Source organism: Geotrypetes seraphini, chromosome 3 (genome assembly GCF_902459505.1).
Source record: "Geotrypetes seraphini chromosome 3, aGeoSer1.1, whole genome shotgun sequence".
NCBI classification, from domain to species: domain Eukaryota; kingdom Metazoa; phylum Chordata; class Amphibia; order Gymnophiona; family Dermophiidae; genus Geotrypetes; species Geotrypetes seraphini.
The window spans coordinates 217,610,610-217,628,277 of NC_047086.1; the positions used below are offsets into that span (position 1 = coordinate 217,610,610).

Consider the following 17,668-nt stretch of genomic DNA (forward strand, 5'->3'; position numbering starts at 1 on the left):
ACTTTTTAAATTAATGAATGAAAGTCGGGCATGGGTTTCAACATGACTCATGTTTCACTAAAGCACAGTTTCAAGCTCTATTCCCTACAGTATAAAAAGAAAGTATGTTTAGAATATTCCTTTTCTTATAACCTCGCTGTCACCTTCCAGCTCATTACTCTCATAGTGCAAGATAGTGTTTTCTTTAGTGGTTTTATTAATTAATTACAAAAACAGCTGACTCATTCTTAACTAGTCACAGGGCTCCCTGTCAGACTAAAGTCATCCATTCAGTTTCTGCTTTTAGCCCCGAAGGAAACCAGTAGAAAAATAATCTTCTTTTTTTTTTTTAGCTTTCATCTGTATAAATTGAAATATAGTTTACCAATTAGCCAATTTGTGCTACATTAGATCAATTTCAAGAACATGCAAGAATTTTGAGTTATTGGTTCCTTTTGAAAGGATATCCCCCCAAAAAATCAATTTGTCAAGCTTATTTAAGAGCAAGATATGCAGAAAGAGAACTATGTATTATTGGAAGAGACATTATCTGTTACATATTTATGTTTATTGAAAGCTTCTATACCACTACTAATGACTGGGGAGTCAATTCAAAGAAGTTTGCATGAGCTTCTGTAATGATGTTACAATACAGAGTTAGCATTTTTTTAGATGGTTTTCAATATAGACACATTTATACCATAATCAATCATTCTATATATATATAGACAAGTATCGTGTGCTATATTCATACTAAATCCTACTTATTTGTGCACATAATAGTTTCAAGTTTATTAGGTTTTTATATACCGCCTATCAAGGTTGTCTAAGTGGTTTTACAATCAGGTACTCGAGTATTTTTCCCTCTCTGTCCCGGTGGGCTCACAGCCTATCTAACGTACCAGGGGCTATGGAGGACTGAGTGACTTGCCCAGGGTCACAAGGAGCAGCGCAGGGTTTGAACCCACAACCCCAGAGTGCTGAGGCTGTAGCTCCAACCACTGCGCCAATACCCTTATTGTGTTCTATGTTGTGTTCCTAATGGGGACTAGCCAGCTATGTCCTCTATGTTGTTTTATTAGTTAACATAATCAGCTGGTTTGTGTACTTCCATTTTTAAATATGGTTAACATTTTATTTTATAACATTTTATTGAAGGAATCAAATATATATACAATAAAATAAAACAAGGAGATATTTATTACAATTTGATTCACAATTATTATATATTCATACAAATTTCTATCATCTTCCAAAATATATTTCCATATGACCTATTTTATTCTTCTCTACACCCCACCTGTTCCCTTCCCCCTTCCTTTCCCCCCATTCATTTTATTAACAATTATAACATTGTATTGAATGAATTAAACAAATATACCATTCAAATATTTCCAAACAAATTACAATCATCCCCCCTATTCACTCCCCTCCCCTCCCCCTGAGGGGACGGGATCCATCCCAGGATACTAAGGGAGCTCAGAGAGATTCTGGCGAGTCCTATTAAAGACTTGTTCAACAAATCTCTGGAGATGGGAGTGGTTCCTAGGGATTGGAGGAGAGCGGATGTGGTCCCTATTCACAAAAGTGGTCACAGGGATGAAGCAGGAAACTACAGGCCGGTGAGCCTCACTTCGGTTGTTGGAAAAATAATGGAAGTTTTGCTGAAAGAAAGGATAGTGTACTTCCTTGAATCTAATGGGTTACAGGATCCAAGGCAACATGGCTTAACAAAAGATAAATCATGCCAAATGAACCTGATTGAATTTTTTTGATTGGGTGACCAGAGAGCTGGATCGAGGACATATGCTAGATGCAATTTACTTAGATTTCAGCAAAGCCTTTGATACGGTTCCTCATAGGAGGCTGTTGAACAAACTTGAAGGGCTGAAGTTAGGACCCAAAGTGGTGAACTGGGTTAGAAACTGGCTGTCGGACAGATGCCAGAGGGTGGTGGTTAATGGAAGTCGCTCGGAGGAAGGAAAGGTAAGTAGTGGAGTCCCTCAGGGTTCGGTGCTGGGGCCGATACTGTTCAATATGTTTGTGAGTGACATTGTTGAAGAGTTAGAAGGAAAAGTTTGCCTTTTTGCAGATAATACCAAGATTTGTAACAGAGTAGACACTGAAGAGGAGTAGAATATATGAAAAAGGATCTGCAAAAGTCAGAGGAATGGTCTAATCAATGCCTGGCAACTAAAATTCAATGCAAAGAAATGCAGAGTAATGCATTTGGGGATTAATAATCGGAAGGAACCGTATATGCTGGGAGGTGAGAATCTGATATGCACGGATGGGGAGAGGGACCTTGGGGTGATAGTGTCCGAAGATCTAAAGGTGAAAAAACAGTGTGACAAGGCGGTGGCTGCTGCCAGAAGGATGCTGGACTGTTTAAAGAGAGGCGTAGCCAGTAGAAGGACCCTGTACAGGTCATTGGTAAGGCCACACTTGGAGTATTGTGTTCAGTGTTGGAGACCGTATCTGGCGAAGGACTTAAGAAGACTTGAAGCGGTCCAGAGGATAGCGATGAAAATGATAGGAGGCTTGCGCCAGAAGACGTATGAGGAGAGACTGGAAGCCCTGAATATGTATACCCTAGATGAAAGTAGGGACAGGAGAGATATGATTCAGACGTTCAAATACTTGAAGGGTATTAACGTAGAACAAAATCTTTTCCAGAGAAAGGAAAATGGTAAAACCAGAGGACATAATTTGAGGTTGAGGGGTGGTAGATTCAAGAGCAATGTTAGGAAATTCTACTTTACGGAGAGGGTGGTAGATGCCTGGAATGTGCTCCCGAGAGAGGTGGTGGAGAGGAAAACGGTGACTGAGTTCAAAGAAGCATGAACACAGAGGATCTAGAATCAGAAAATAATATTAAATATTGAACTAAGGCCAGTACTGGGCAGACTTGCATGGTCTGTGTCTGTATATGGCCGTTTGGGGGAGGATGGGCTGGAGAGGGCTTCAATGGCTGGGAGGGTGTAGATGGGCTGGAGTAGGTTTTGACGGAGATTTTGGAAGTTGGATCCAAGCACAGTACAGGGTAGAGCTTTGGATTCTTGCCCAGAAATAGCTAAGAAGAAAAAATTAAAACATTTAAATTGAATCAGGTTGGGCAGACTGGATGGACCATTCGGGTCTTTATCTGCCGTCATCTACTATGTTACTAAATACACGCTTTGCAAATATATCCTTGTGTCAATGATTTTCCAATGTTTGTGAATAAAAGGGAATTGGAGAATTATTTCTACTTCAAATGTTTGACCAAGTGGTAACTGCCAATGGTTCATATCAACTATTTGTGTGGCTTCCCGGACCAAGATTCAGTTGAGCGAAAACTACTACTTCATGTATGAGTAAGAATGTACAGTACATCATTGCTTGCCCCCTGTAAGTTGGTATATGTGGTGTGGAGTAGTTGTCAGATTCATCTTAGACTGAATGAGCATAAATCAAGGATTATAATAGCTAATATTCAAGCACCGTTAGTCCAACATTGTGGGAAGCCACTGCTTGCCCTGTACTGGTAGCATGGAATATTGCTACTCTTTGGATTTTGGCCAGGTACTAGTGATCTGGATTGGCCACCGTGAGAACGGGCTACTGGGCTTGATGGACCATTGGTCTGACCCAGTAAGGCTATTCTTATGTTCTTAACATTGGTTGGATAAAGGCCACCTTGTTTCAGACCTTAAATGGAGAATTACTGATCAAGTTATAGTAGGGTGGGAGGGATGTAATTATGAAAGTATACTAAATTATAAAGAACAAAATTAGATTTTTAAGTTGAATACTGTTAGCCTGTTGGGGCTAAATGCAGAAATTGAATGGATGACATGTCAGATTTTCAAATACATTTTCAGAGTGCAGAAAAATATAATGACCAGCTCTATTGAGCTGGTGTTAAGTTTAGTCTTGGGGTAGTTTTGGACCTATAGGCTATAGGGAAGTTAGGTTAAACCTGGGCTTTGTTGCATAGCTGTCCAAACCAAACATGATTTTTTAAAGAGAATTAAGCTGTCAGCATTGTTGATCCAAGCTGATGTACTGAAAAACATTACAACATGGAGCTGGATTGTATATTCTAGATGAGATCATGGGACAGGACAACTGTGGAGGAAGACCATTTAGGCCATGATGATCTAGGACAATTATGCACACCCATGAAAGTGGTCAGAGGGCAGGTCTGCTGTAGGGTTACCATATGGTTCCAGAAAAAGGAGGATGGATTGAGACATCCGGTTTTTACTACCATTGCTTTCAATGGAAGTAAAACCCGGATGTCTCAATCTGTTCTCTTTTTTCTGGAGCCATATGGTAACCCTACTTAGGGATTTCACTGTGGAAAACTCAGGACTGGATCAACCCTGTCATGTGAATCTGGATCCAGTTGGTAGCCTTAGGGCCTAGGCAAAGGGAGTTTAGAGAAGCACAAGCAGGAATTAGGAAGTAGTGCCAGTAGGGACTTTTTGAAAGGGGGGAGTATAGGGCTGAATGAGCAGTCCAGCAGGGCTAAGTTCTCCCGGCTGATTTGAGAAGGCAGGCTAAACATTTTCTGAGCTTGTCTGTCAGCTAACCATCCACCTTTTCTGCAAAATTTGGCAGGCTTCTACTTTTATTTAGATGTGCTGGAGTGAATTAGCAGCAAGGATAGATTTGTTCTGGTCTAGGCAGTGGGTGTGCTCTGGGCTCCTGGCTCTAAGTTTAACGGACCTGATAGGCAGGTTTGGGCAGGACTAGAGCCACCACAAAATCTACCAGAAAGGCAGGCAGGTAGGAGGCAGGAATCCAGAGAAACTTGGCATCCCAGCCAGGACTGTAACGGCTGCGGGGGTGGCGGGCTTCCAGCGCATGCTCAATGCACTTGGGGACTTTGGAGATATCAGGGTCACAGATGAAATTCATGATAATTCTTTGCACCTTCAAGTCTGAGGGAAAAAGAAAAGAAGAGTTACACATAAGTAAACACGTATGGGATTCACCAGGTTATGAGGGCTAACCACTGCTACTGAATTCCTGTGTCCATTCTCTCGGAGGGTTGTATTATCCCAGGACAAGCAGGCAGCATATTCTCTACATGTGGGTGACGTCATCCATGGAGCCCCGTCGCGGACAGCTTTTCAAGCAAACTTGATTGAAGATCTTAAAGTTTGCTAGTGCTGCACCGCGTATGCGTGTCTGCCTTCCCGCTCAGCTAGAGGGCGCGTTGCCTCAGCTTGGCCTCAGTTCTTAGTTTTCCGCGGAGCCAGAAAGCCCTGTCTCTCTTCTCTGCGTTCGACTCTAAGTGCCTTCCTGCACTGTGGCTTCTTTTGTTGCTTTTCTTCGATCGGAGTCGCTGTGCAACGCGTCTACAGTCTTTTTGTTATTTTTTCCTTCGACCATTTTTGATCGGGGGATCCCGGTTTTCGTCTGGCCACCTGGCCTCGTGCAGCCGCGGCCATATCTTCTCCCTATGTCCCGGCCTGTTACCGGGTTTAAAAAGTGCACACAGTGCGGTTGGGTGATCTCGATCACCGACCCGCACCGTTGGTGTATCCTCTACTTGGGTTTCGACCAACCTACTGACTCTTGCCAACGTTGTGCCATTCTCCAACCTCGGGCTCTTCAACAACGGCGGGCCAAGATTGCTGGTGCCATGGATCAGCCGGTTTCGACCTCGGTGTCAACCTCGACCTCGAAGGCCTCGGCCCCGAGCAAGTCCCCCTCAGCTTCGAAGGCCTCGGCTGCTCCACTGCTAAGGCCTCGGCCTCGGCCTCGGGTAAGTCTCCTTTTCCTCCTTCAGGTTCAGCTCCACTACCGAAGAAGCCTTCCGCGGAGTCTCTGGCATCCCAGGCAGTGAGTGCAGTCCTGCCAGCCTCTATGAGACCTCCTCCAAAGCGTGCCTCCAAGTTAAGGGAATACTCTACCTCGAGGTCGCCCTCGTTGGAGCGCACTGCTGCACCAATACGACAAAATCCATTGGTCTCGATGCCGATGTTCGAGGATATGCTTAAGGCTATCTTGACCACGCAGATCTCCTCTGTTTTGGTCCAGCTTGCCCCGGCCTCGACCCTGCTCACTGTAAACCAGCCTGAGCATCGCGCTGAGGGGCCCCGAGACAAGCCTCGTCGCTCACGCCGATTGTCCTCGAGTGGTTATTCTCCTGCTCTCTCGAGGCAGGCTTCCCCAGCCGCCCGACCTCGATCGAGGCACTGTTCCAAGCGTGCCTCGCCTTCGAAGCAGCAGTCTGCAAAATGATCTAGAGACTCTCCTCCTAGGTGGGGTGTATCTCCGGGGCCTCAGGCCTCAAGGTTCAGCGAGGCATCGGCCCTCATTGAGTCTGGGTCTCGACCTCGGCAGTCTTCCGTATCTCCTTGGTCTCCGAGTCGAGGCGGGTCGAGGTCGATCACTCCTCCTTGCAGCCACATCGGAAGGTCTCTTCCTCCCTGGGCTCGCCGAGGGTCGCTCCTCGGGTTTCCATCTCTCGGACCCCGGGGTCCTCACCTTCCAGGCAGATTAAACGCAAGCACTCGTTGATGCCTCCCCTGTCTCTTAGCAGAGCTTCCTCGGCGTTCATGCTTGTTGAAACTGACGTGCTGGTGCAGTATTCAAGGGAGGCCTCTCCCTCTTTCTCTGCTGCCCCGAAGTCCAGATCCTCTTCGCCTCTGGAAGGAAACTCTTCGGCCAAGGCATCCTCCTTCACCAGGTTCGTAGTGGACATGGGTAAGGCCCTTCAACTGGATCTCTAGTCTGAGTCCAGGTATACCTGGGAGTATTTGGACGAGATGGAACTTCCTCATCCTCCGAGGGAATCCCTGCGTCTCCCCTTGAATCCAATCTTAAAACAGACTTTCTTCCGGAATTTAGAGACGCCTTTCACAATTCCTGCCATACCGTCCAAGATGGAATCCCGCTATCGGACGGTTCCTTTCAAGGGGTTTGAAAAGGCTCAGCTCTCCCACCAGTCCTTGGTTGTGGAGTGTTCCTTGAAAAAGTCTAATCCCTCCAAGGTCTATGCGGCTGTCCCGCCAGGCAGGGAAGGCCATACTATGGACAAGTTCGGCCGGCGCTTGTACTAGAATTCGATGATGGCGAACTGAGTCCTGAATTACAATTTCAATTTCACATCCTATCTCAAGCACTGCATCAAATTCATGATGTCTTTCCAGGATGATTTGGCTGCCCACCACCGGTCCGAATTCCACCGGCTTCAGGATACGCTGTCGCAGATTGGCCTTTATATGCTCCAGGCTACTTATGATATCTTTGAACTATCCTCGAGGGTCACGGCCTTCGTGATAGCCATGCATTGCCTGGCCTGGCTATGCATAGTTGATATAGACCCGAATCTGCAGGACCATCTGGCGAATCTCCTGTGCTTGGGCAACGAGCTCTTTGATGACTCCATCAAGGCGGACACCAAACGCTTCTCTGAACATGAACGCTCCTTCGCCTGCTTGGACCGACCTAAGGCGAAGCCTACTCCTCCTACAGCGTACAAGTTGCTGCCCAGACGCTATCCCCAGAAGTCTACGCCGGCCTATTCCTGCCCGCCGCCCAGGCATCAACAGCAGCAGAGGGCCCCCCAAAAGCCTCAGGCCCCTGTGGCGGCTAAACAAGCACCGTCCTACTGCCTGTGTTTCCTTCTCTGCTGTCTGAGTCAAGTTTCACTGCTGCATCCCAATCTGCAGTCTCTACACTTAACAGCTTGGTTCCTCTCCACGTAACTCCTTCCTTCTGTTTTTCTCAGTCGGTGCAAGATGTTCTCGAGGCCTCTCGGAAAAGTTCCACTCGTCAGTGCTACTCCCAGAAATGGACCAGATTTGCTGCGTGGTGTGCTATGCATCGCATGGAGCCACTGTCTCCCTCCCTGTCTTCCGTGCTGGATTATCTGCTGCACTTGTCTCAGTCTGGTCTCAAATCGACATCTATTAGAGTCCACCTCAGTGCAATTTCTGCTTTTCATCAGCCGCTTGATGGGAAACCGCTCTCACTACATCCGGTGGTTTCCCGGTTTATGAAAGGTCTTTCCAATGTCCATCCTCCACTCAAGCCTCCTTCCGTGGTTTGGGATCTGAATGTGGTTCTGGCTCAGTTGATGAAACCTCCCTTGAGCCCATCGATATGTCTCTTTTGAAGTATCTCAATTGGAAAGTGGTGTTCCTGGATGCCCTTACATCTGCTCGCAGAGTCAGTGAGCTGCATGCTCTAGTTGCGGACCCACCTTTTACTGTTTTTCATCATGACAAGGTGGTCCTTCGTACTCATCCTAAGTTCTTGTCTAAAGTGGTTTCGGATTTCCACCTCAACCAATCCATTGTTCTTCCTGTGTTTTTTTCCTAAGCCTCATTCTCATCCTGGAGAAGTGGCGCTACACACACTTGACTGTAAGAGGGCGTTGGCTTTCTACCTGCAACGCACTCAAGCTCATCGGACAGCTCCTCAACTCTTCATATCGTTTGATCCAAATCGGTTGAGGCGTCCTGTCTCCAAGCGCACCTTGTCCAACTGGTTAGCTGCTTGTATTTTCTTCTGCTATGCTTAGCCTGGTCTCCCGCTGCAGAGTCGAGTCACGGGGCATAAAATCAGAGCGATGGCATCGTCTGTCGCTTTCCTCAGGTCCACGCCTATTGAGGAGATCTGCAAGGCCGCCACTTGGTCCTCGGTTCATACCTTCACCTCACACTACTGTCTGGATACTTTTTCCAGACGCGACGGCCAGCTCGGCCAGTCAGTTTTGTGTAATCTGTTCTCCTAAATTGCCAACTCTTCCACCATCCCATTTTGGTTAGCTTGGAGGTCACCCACATGTAGAGAATATGCTGCCTGCTTGTCCTGGGATAAAGCAGCAGGCAGATATTCTCGCAACCCACCCACCTCCCCTGGTTGGCTTCTTTGCTAGCTATCTGAACTGAGGCCACACTGAGGAGACGCGCCCCCTAGCTTATCGAGAAGGCACACGCGCATGCGCGGTGCAGCACTAGCAAACTTTAAGATCTTCAATCAAGTTTGCTTGAAAATCTGTCCGCGACGGGGCTCCGTGGATGATGTCACCCACATGTAGAGAATATCTGCCTGCTGTCCCTGGATAACACCTGTTACGGTAAGTAACTGTGCTTTCTTGGTCTTAACCATGGTAAACACTGAGTGCAAATCCCCAAATTCTTTATAGCAGAACATAAGAATAGGCATACTGGGTCAGACAAATGGCTCATCTAGCCCAATGCCAATCCAGGTAACAAGTACCTGGCAGAATCCCAAATAGTAGTAAGATTAACCCCCTCCCCCTATACCTTCCTATGGCTGATTGTGCCACTTTTCCACTGACATTATGATATCCTTCTGTTCTCATCTTTTTAGTAGAATTTAAATATTCTGTTTTAGAAGTTAAAATACTCAAACATGAAGCTAGTCTTGTATTTTAAAAATCTAATAGGATCCCAAAGAAAACAGAGTAGTTCCTGCATGTCAGCTATGTTTACACTCATTGCTAAAGGGTTTTACATATTTTGGGAACTGAAATAAAAACCCTTTGATGTTGAGTGAGATAGTACCTGGTGGGGGGTTCTTTGTGCTGGTAGCCTCAGCAGACTTGATGAGAGAAAGGTACACAACCCACAGGCATCATCTGCTAAACAGTGCCCCCTGGTGACTTATAGGACAATAAATCTGAGAATTCTGAACTTTCAGACAGAGATATACCTGAGGTGATTAGAGTGGGAAGGAAGGAGTGATAGAGATGTAGGAGGTGTGAGAAGGAGAGGTTCTATAGAAGGAGAGGAAGCACTGAGTAGAGCTGAGAAGGAGATGTGATGGGGAGCAGCTGAGTGGGAGAAATGCAGAAAGTGAAAAGGTGTCATTAGGAGAAGAACTGGGAAGAAGTGAAAAGAGGATATGTGATGGAGGAGGAGACGCTGAGGTTCTAGCTATCTTAGAGGATTGGCCCCATGTTATTTGGCTGGACTGAGTAGACCTGATTTTTATAACAGTTTACAGATGGAATGAGATAAATCCAGGAGTGGAGTAGGTGGTTAGTTGACATGGAGCCAGTTGGTGAGTCAGATGAAACTGGAACTTACAGTTCTTGAAGTATACATCCCCATAACTCTTCCTTGTCTCTGGAGACAGCTGGTTCCAAAGCTGATGTTGGGCTGCCTCAATGCTGTCCAAGCTGGTCACAGATGTCTTAAAGAAGCCTGGCTCGATGATGCTGACCTTCACCCCAAAATGGTACATATCCCTCCTGCAGGGTACAAGCAGACACAGGTTATGCCATTTAGCAAAGGAGTCCAGTAACTCTGTACGTAACTCCTACAGCTGATTTGAAAGGAATGCATTTTTGCAGGGTTGTATAGAGAAACCCAACCCAAAGAGGGTGGGACACAAATTGTAACAGTCTAGAGCAGGGGTGTCAAACTCAATCACATAAGGGGCTGAAATCTAAAACACAGGCCAAATTTTTTATTAAGATACTTAGTCTTAGTAAAAGTTTAGGGTTACAAACTCTCTAATCCAATGCCAGCTCTGTGGTGTAAACAAAATAAAAAAAAGACTTTTCCTAACACCAGTTCTGAAAGGGTACACATTTCAAATCTGACATATTGTAATCACAAAATAGAAAATAAAATTATTTTTTCTACCTTTTGTTGGTCCCAGGCTCTGGGACAAATGTCTTCTGGTAACTAGCTTGCCAGGGTCTCCTGCCCATTTGTCATTTTCTTTTTTCTCTGTCCTCCCCTTCCATTTCCCTTCCCTCCCTAGGAGGTCTGGCATCTTTCCTTTTTTTCATCTCCATCCCTGCAGCTACTGTCATGGACCCCACCATCCCCAGATGCACCATCTCTCCTTTTCTCAACTACCTTTTCATCCAGCATCTCTCCCTCCTTCCCCACCACCCCAGGGTCCACCATCTCTCCCTTTCTCTTCCCTGTATCTCTATCTCCCTTTCTCTTCCAGTATCTCTATCTCCCCCTCCTCTACACCATCCCTTGTGTCCAACTTCTCTCCCTTTCTGTTCCTTCCCTCCCTAAATCCCATTGTCCACCATCTCTCTCCCTCTCCCCTGTTTATAGACCCATTATTTCTTACCCTCCCCTCACCCTCAGTCCGCCATATGCATGTCTCTTTGGACCCCCTTCCCTCAATGTACTTCTACACCAGGGCTCCCCCTACCCCCCCCGAAGGCCTGCATGTTTTCCCTCTTCTTTCTAGCATCCTCCGGCTTCCCGGTCTCACCTTCAAAGCAGATTGCAGAGGATTAGGCTGTAGTGATCCTAGCCGGCTGCCATCAGCCTCTGCAGCATGTTTCCTCTGCTGCGGTCCCGTACATCAGAGGATGGGTGGGACCGCAGCAGAGGGAATGTGCTGCGAAGGCTAATGGCAACCTGCTAGAATCACTACAGCCAACTGGCGATCTTCTGCAGGCTGCTTTGAAGGTGAGACCGGGAAGCTGGAAGAGAGATGGTGGACAATGGGATGGAGGGAGGGAAGAAACAGAAAGGGTATTTTCTCGCAGGCCAAATCAAATTACACTGCAGGCCAGATTTGGCCCATGGGCCTGAGTTTGACACCCCTGGTCTAGAGCCAGCCCTAACAATCTTGTGCCTCTCGTGGGGCCAGGCATGGATTATTAGCACTGGCATACCAAGGGAGGGAAGGGGAAGTGGTCTCCCTCTGGTGCAGGCCACAAGGTGGTGCTCTACAGCTCCAGGGAGCCCCTGTCGTCTGGGAACTTCTTCCCCTTCTTGCAGCGGAAGCCTTCACCACTCACTGCTCTTGCCAGCATCCTGCCTTTGCAGAAGCAGGAAGTAGGTGAGACCCAGCAAAGAAGGCCTGATGCCAGAGCAGCGAGTTGTGAAGACTGTGCTGCCGATGATAAAAGATAAGTTTTGGGGATGGGTGACAGAGAGAGAGAGAGAAGAGATGGGGGGAAGTAGGTACTCCTCAGGGGAGGTAGGAGAAATGCTGCATCTGATTGAGGGGGGGGAGAGAGAGGGAGGGAGAAGGAAGGGAGAGGATAGAGAGATGCCGGACCATAGGGAAGGGAGGTAGAAAAAGGAAGGAAATGAGATGCTAGACCATGGAAGGGAAAGGACAGAAACCAGGGTATGGGGGGAGGGAAGGGAAGGAGACAGAGATGACAGACTGTGGGGTGGGGTAGAAGGAAGGAAAGGAGAAGAGAGAGATGCCAGAGCATGAGGGTAGAGGGTAGAGAGCGAGAGGGTGAAGCTGAAATGAATCAAGCACTCACTTCAGTGTTTAAAATGCCGCCTTTTCCTAGGTACACCCTTGTTGTGTGGATTATTACTAAAACTATTTTTTAATATAGAGGAGGGGGTGTTAAAAATGATCGGCCCCAGGTATCAAATATCCTAGGTGTGGTGTATCAATGCATTTCTTTTGACACAGGGAGGAAAGCATAAGACTTAGCAGGAATCTGATCTTATTTGTATTTTTTTTAGAAGTCAAATTCAACCTCCCTGCAGAGTTCCAGGTTTTATATAAGGTTGAGGTCAGGATGGGGGCTGATGTTTGAATGTATTGTACCCTTTTTATACAGAAGCTCCCTCAGAAACCTGGCACACTGAGACACATCCCCAGCCCTGGCATCACAATTTCATCTGGTTCTGATGAGGAAACCACCATACCTTAAACTGTCAGAAAATGCTTCCACTGCATATTTGGAAACACAATATCCACCGCCATTGGCTGATAGCCTCCCCAGAACACTGGCTATGTTCACAATCCGACCTTTGGCCTTTTTGATGAGAGGAAGAAAGTTCAGCGTCACCTCAATTAATCCAAACGTGTTGACAGACATCACTCGCTGGTAATCCTTGATCATCATCCATTCACTGGGGCCTATAGGGTTGGCTATACCTGCATTATTAACCAGTCCATAAAGACCTGGAAACAAAGTAGCACTGATGACTGCAAATGAAAACTGTGTCCCATGCTTTTGCTTATTATGTCAAATCTTACTCAACAAATCAGTGTCACAGCTGCACAATTTTTGGTAAGGGGAGTTTAACTGAACAACTAAAGATTCCTGTGGGATTTTTTTTTGTCACCAAAGGCATTCCCTGGAGGAGTTGGGGAGGTCCTCCATAGCCAGATTCTCAAATCATTCTTCATTAGCAATTTTCTGCACCATCATTCCCTTTTGTAGTCTCTCATGAGAGAGAGAGTGGGATCAGAGTACAGAGATGCCAAGTTAAGCAGTTCCAGGCTGGAGATTCAGGAACAGCCAGTCCTGGATTTCTGACCACCTCATCCTGGTGCATTATGGGACTTACAGCACTGATTTCAATGCACAGGTTTAGGCACTACAAATCCCATACTGTCTTAGGATGTAAGTTCAAAACCAGGTCTGACAATAAAGTCTCCAGACTGGAACTGGGTAACATCATCTCTGCTGTTTTTTAGACCCTAGGGTCTCACCTTTTGCTCCTGCTTCAGCTCTCACCCATTCCACAACCTTCTTGATGCTCTCTGTGCTGGTAACATCTAACAGTGAGGTCTTCAGACTGGGAGAAGTGGCCTTCTGCAAGTCATCTGCCCCCTTCTGCGTGAGACAACCAGCTAGCACTCTAAAGCCCTTCCTGTCCAGCCTTTTGGCTAACATGTTCCCAAAGCCGGTGTCGCATCCTGTTATGAAGATGTGTTTATCCTGCAAATTGGTGATGGTCTGACTGTCTCTGAAGAACCATCCTAATGCCCATATAACGATGAAGGCCAGTATGTAACACCACATGTGGACAGGCCCAAGAGACCTACAGATTGAATAAAATAGAGAAAAAGATTTAGAAATGTTCCACCAATATAAGATGGTGGCCATAAGAACTTCAAACCAAAACAAAAAAGTAAACTGCAGGTACGATGTACAAGGTTTAAAAGTCTAGCCTTTATTGGAATAAATACAATGTAGCATTTCAGAAAAAAATGTATGAGTACACAGGACCTCTTGTATGAGTACACAGGACCTTATTTTTCTGTAATGCTACATTGAATTTCTTCCAATAAAGACTAGACTTTCATACCTTGTACATCGTACCTGCAGTTTACCTTTTTGTTTTGGTCTTTTGACTTTTTCACTGCAGACCTGTTGGATTGTTCTTTTGATTTGACTCATAAGAACTCCCACACCACACTCCTTGACCTGCTTCTTAACTCACCAACAAGGCAAGCCGGAGCATAGTCTTAAAATAAGTTTACTAAAAGGTTGGAGTGCTTATTTGGGACACTTGGACAGGGCAGGGTTTCTTCTTCCCAGGCACCTAATCCCCATAAAAATTATGATCTACTCAAACCATCTGCTTATAACTTTTTTTTAATAGTTTCCAAGTTTATTACATATACCGTTAATCATGAAATAGCTAAGCAGTTTACAATAAGTATCATATAAAATGTATACAGTAAAATGAAATAAAACAATTAAAATTAAATGTTGGGAGGGTTGATTAGACTGACAGGACTTACTAGACACAAGGGTAAGGAAATAAAGGGGTGAAAAATACATCGAGATAAAATTAAATATAAATGGGGAGACTGGGTAATTTTTAACTGTGTGGCATCACATCAGAATTAACCCTTTGGTGAGTCATAAGGTAACAAATGTGTTTGGTCCCTCATCAAGATCAGTAACAAAGGAGCACCCAACGATTGCACAGGTAAACAGAAGAATCCAAAATGAAAGACAAAAACTATGGAGTTGATGGTCTTGATTTAAAAAAAAAATGTAAAGTTTATTAATATATAAAATAAAAATCCCAGTAAGGAGGCTAAAATCCAATATATGTGCAAATAGTGAAGGTCATGAAGAAACAATAACCACAATCAATGTAGGATGTGGGTTCATGTAGGGTGTTTTGGCTAAAAAAAAGCCTATGAGTTTGCACTTGGTTGGCTTACCCTACCATGATTTTATTGGCTTTTAGAGTGACCTTTTAGTTATTCTTTCAATGTTACAATTCACCACTTTCATTTACTTTAGAGTTAGCCCAAGTTGAACCCCCAAAGAAGGCTTTTTTTTAGCCAAAACATGCATCGTGTCAGGTCTACCCTACATGGGCCCACATCCTACATTGATTGTGGTTATAGTTTCCTCACGACTTACATCATTTGCACATATATTGGATTTTAGCCTCCTCATTGGGACTTTTTATTTTATCTATAATAATAAAACCCTAAACGCGCATGTGCACTTAGGGTTTTGTGATCCCTGCCGCCGTGATTTATGTTTTGTGGCCGTATTCCATTTTGGAACACGACGGCGACTCCCTCCTCCCGCCCTCACTCACTGTAAGGCCCGCTGCTTTAGGCAGCAGTGTCATGTTCGTCGTCATCGCCCCCCCCCCCCTCCCGGCGCACCCGAACCCCCGTTGACCCTTCCATCCGACCCTCCAACCGCAAGACAACCACAAACCTCCCGGCTCCAGCAGCGTCCACAGCACTCTAAACACGCTGCTTCACGGCCTTCTACTGCCCTGATTTCCTCTGCTGCATCCCTGATGACATCATCAGTGATGCAGCAAAGGGAATCATGGGCAGTAGAAGGCTGCGAAGCAAAGTGTTTAGAGTGCTGCGGACGCTGCTGGAGCCGGGAGGTTTGTCGGTCGGCTCGCGGTAGGAGGGTCGGAAGGGAGGGTCAGTGGGGTCGGCTGCACGGCAGTGACATGCACCATATGACCCATCAATCTCAACATGTGCCAAGCTGTGACCTGCTTGCTGCTTTGGACTTGCAGGGGTAGTTTATAACAAAACCTAGGAGCTCCAGCACCTGAATAGTTATGCACACAGACTCTGGTGCTCCTTCTTGAGTCACACTCTTGACTAATTGTTAGTACTACCAGACACTTGATAAACTCTCTGGGAGCTGACACAAGGTCAAAAGGCAGGTTATGGTACTGGTAATGGTGTTTGCCTATTCAGAATCTGAGATACTTCCTGTGAAATGTGGGTATAGGCATCCTTCAAGTCCAGACAATTTTTCGATTCGATTTTCCTGCCCAATTGGGTGTTTTTTTCAAACATGAAGGGGAGCATGATTCAATAGGCTGAATCTAATCAAGATTCAAATTGGCGAGTCTAAGATCCTCTGGAAGAATTGGCTGCAGGCAGGCATACGTATATTAGATGTTGTATTATCAAACGGCTGAATACTAACAAAACCCGAAAAATGGGAGCTGAGATAGACTGAAAACAAAGAAATCTCCCAAGCCCCAAGAAGGAAACTGAGATCAGGGGGAGAGACTGCCTGTAGTGACAAGGAAAAAACCACTTCACCTAGACTATATTTGTGAATTTTTTAGAGAGCCCTCAGTCACACAGCCCTCCTCCGGACCCCCAGAGGTAACGGCTGCCACTGGCTTACACCCAGAAAGGTGTCAACTGTGAAACATCCCCAGGCTCTCTGTGAGTTTTGGTGCTAAATAACACAAAAGTGCTAAAGAGTGCAAACAAAATAAAAACACACTCACTACAGGTAGTCTCTACCCCTGATCCAGGGGGGCTAACAAGAAAGTTCAAGTGTCCAATTTCGACCAAATAATGCCAAAAGAAGGTACTTAGCTTCTCTGAAAAATGCAGCCAGCAAGTCACCAAACGTCCTAAGGGACTCCGTTTCGGGGGAGCACTTCCCCTTCTTCAGGAACGACTGACGCTGAGCAGAAGCCTCAGAATCATCAGGCTACAGCAGTTTGGCAGTAGTAGAAAATCTAAAAAGTCTAGGTGAAGTGGTTTTTTCCTTGTCACTACAGGCAGTCTCTCCCCCTGATCTCAGTTTCCTTCTTGGGGCTTGGGAGATTTCTTTGTTTTCAGTATTATCAAACGGGACAATGCTTGATTTTTCACGACTGCAACAATCATTTGCCATTATAAAGTCTCAAGCATATAAATGGTTGCAATTGAAGCAGGCCATTCAGAAAGGGTTCCCTGATTGGCAAAATTTAAAGGATCAGTATAGCTTCCTGGGCTTATGCTTTCAGACAGATTTGCTAGGGCATCAGGCAGCCAAGTAGTATAAATTAATATCTGAATTTTTGAATAAGAAACCAAAAACTAGTCTTATAGACATTTGGAGCACTGAAATAAAGCAGCAGATTTCTGCCTCTCAATGGCCATGAATTTGGACTTGCAGGATGAGATGTACAGCGTCAGAATCTATGAGACAAACATGTTTTTTTTGTTGCATAGAAGTTTTTGGACCCCTGTTAAATTACAAAAGCTAGATAGTTCTGTAGGGATGGAGTTCTGATCCAGGGCATCAGAACATAGGCAAGGTCAGCACACAGGCAGTTCTGAACCAGGCCAGGTCGGTACACTGATTTAGGCCCTGTGTACGGATCTAGGCCCTGTGTAGAAGTATGAATCCTTTCTCTTTCCCTCTTGACAAAGCAAGGAAAAAGGTTGCACCTTGAGACAGAATGCTGAGGCATTCCCCCCTACCCTTTGTCAAAAGACTCTTGCCACATATTAACCTGACACAGGTGTACCCTTATCTTATCTCTTATCTTGTCTAAGCATCCCTTATATGGCAACAATCAGACTTTGCCTGAGCAGGCCCTGAGTTAAGGCTAATCAAGAGAGCTTAAGGAGCATGCATTATAACCTTTGGACTGTCACATGCTATAGTAAGATTTCTACTTATTTAATTATTTAAAATAAACTATTTAAAATATTTAAAGTATGTATTATTGAGGCCGATGATGAC

General features: G+C 45.5%; 1 protein-coding gene across 1 annotated transcript in view; it reads right to left on the minus strand.

Moving 5' to 3' along the window:
- Positions 1 to 3,046: 3,046 nt before the first annotated feature.
- RDH5 (retinol dehydrogenase 5) overlaps positions 3,047 to 17,668 on the minus strand; it is a 42,472-nt gene continuing 27,850 nt past the window's right edge. The window contains exons 2-5 of the mRNA XM_033939921.1: positions 13,399 to 13,730; positions 12,606 to 12,864; positions 10,038 to 10,201; positions 3,047 to 4,907 (exon numbers count right to left, since the gene is read on the minus strand). Of these exons, the coding sequence (XP_033795812.1) occupies positions 4,684 to 4,907; positions 10,038 to 10,201; positions 12,606 to 12,864; positions 13,399 to 13,711 (960 nt within the window). The 5' untranslated portion in view covers positions 13,712 to 13,730 and the 3' untranslated portion in view covers positions 3,047 to 4,683. The remainder of the gene's footprint in view (positions 4,908 to 10,037; positions 10,202 to 12,605; positions 12,865 to 13,398; positions 13,731 to 17,668) is intronic.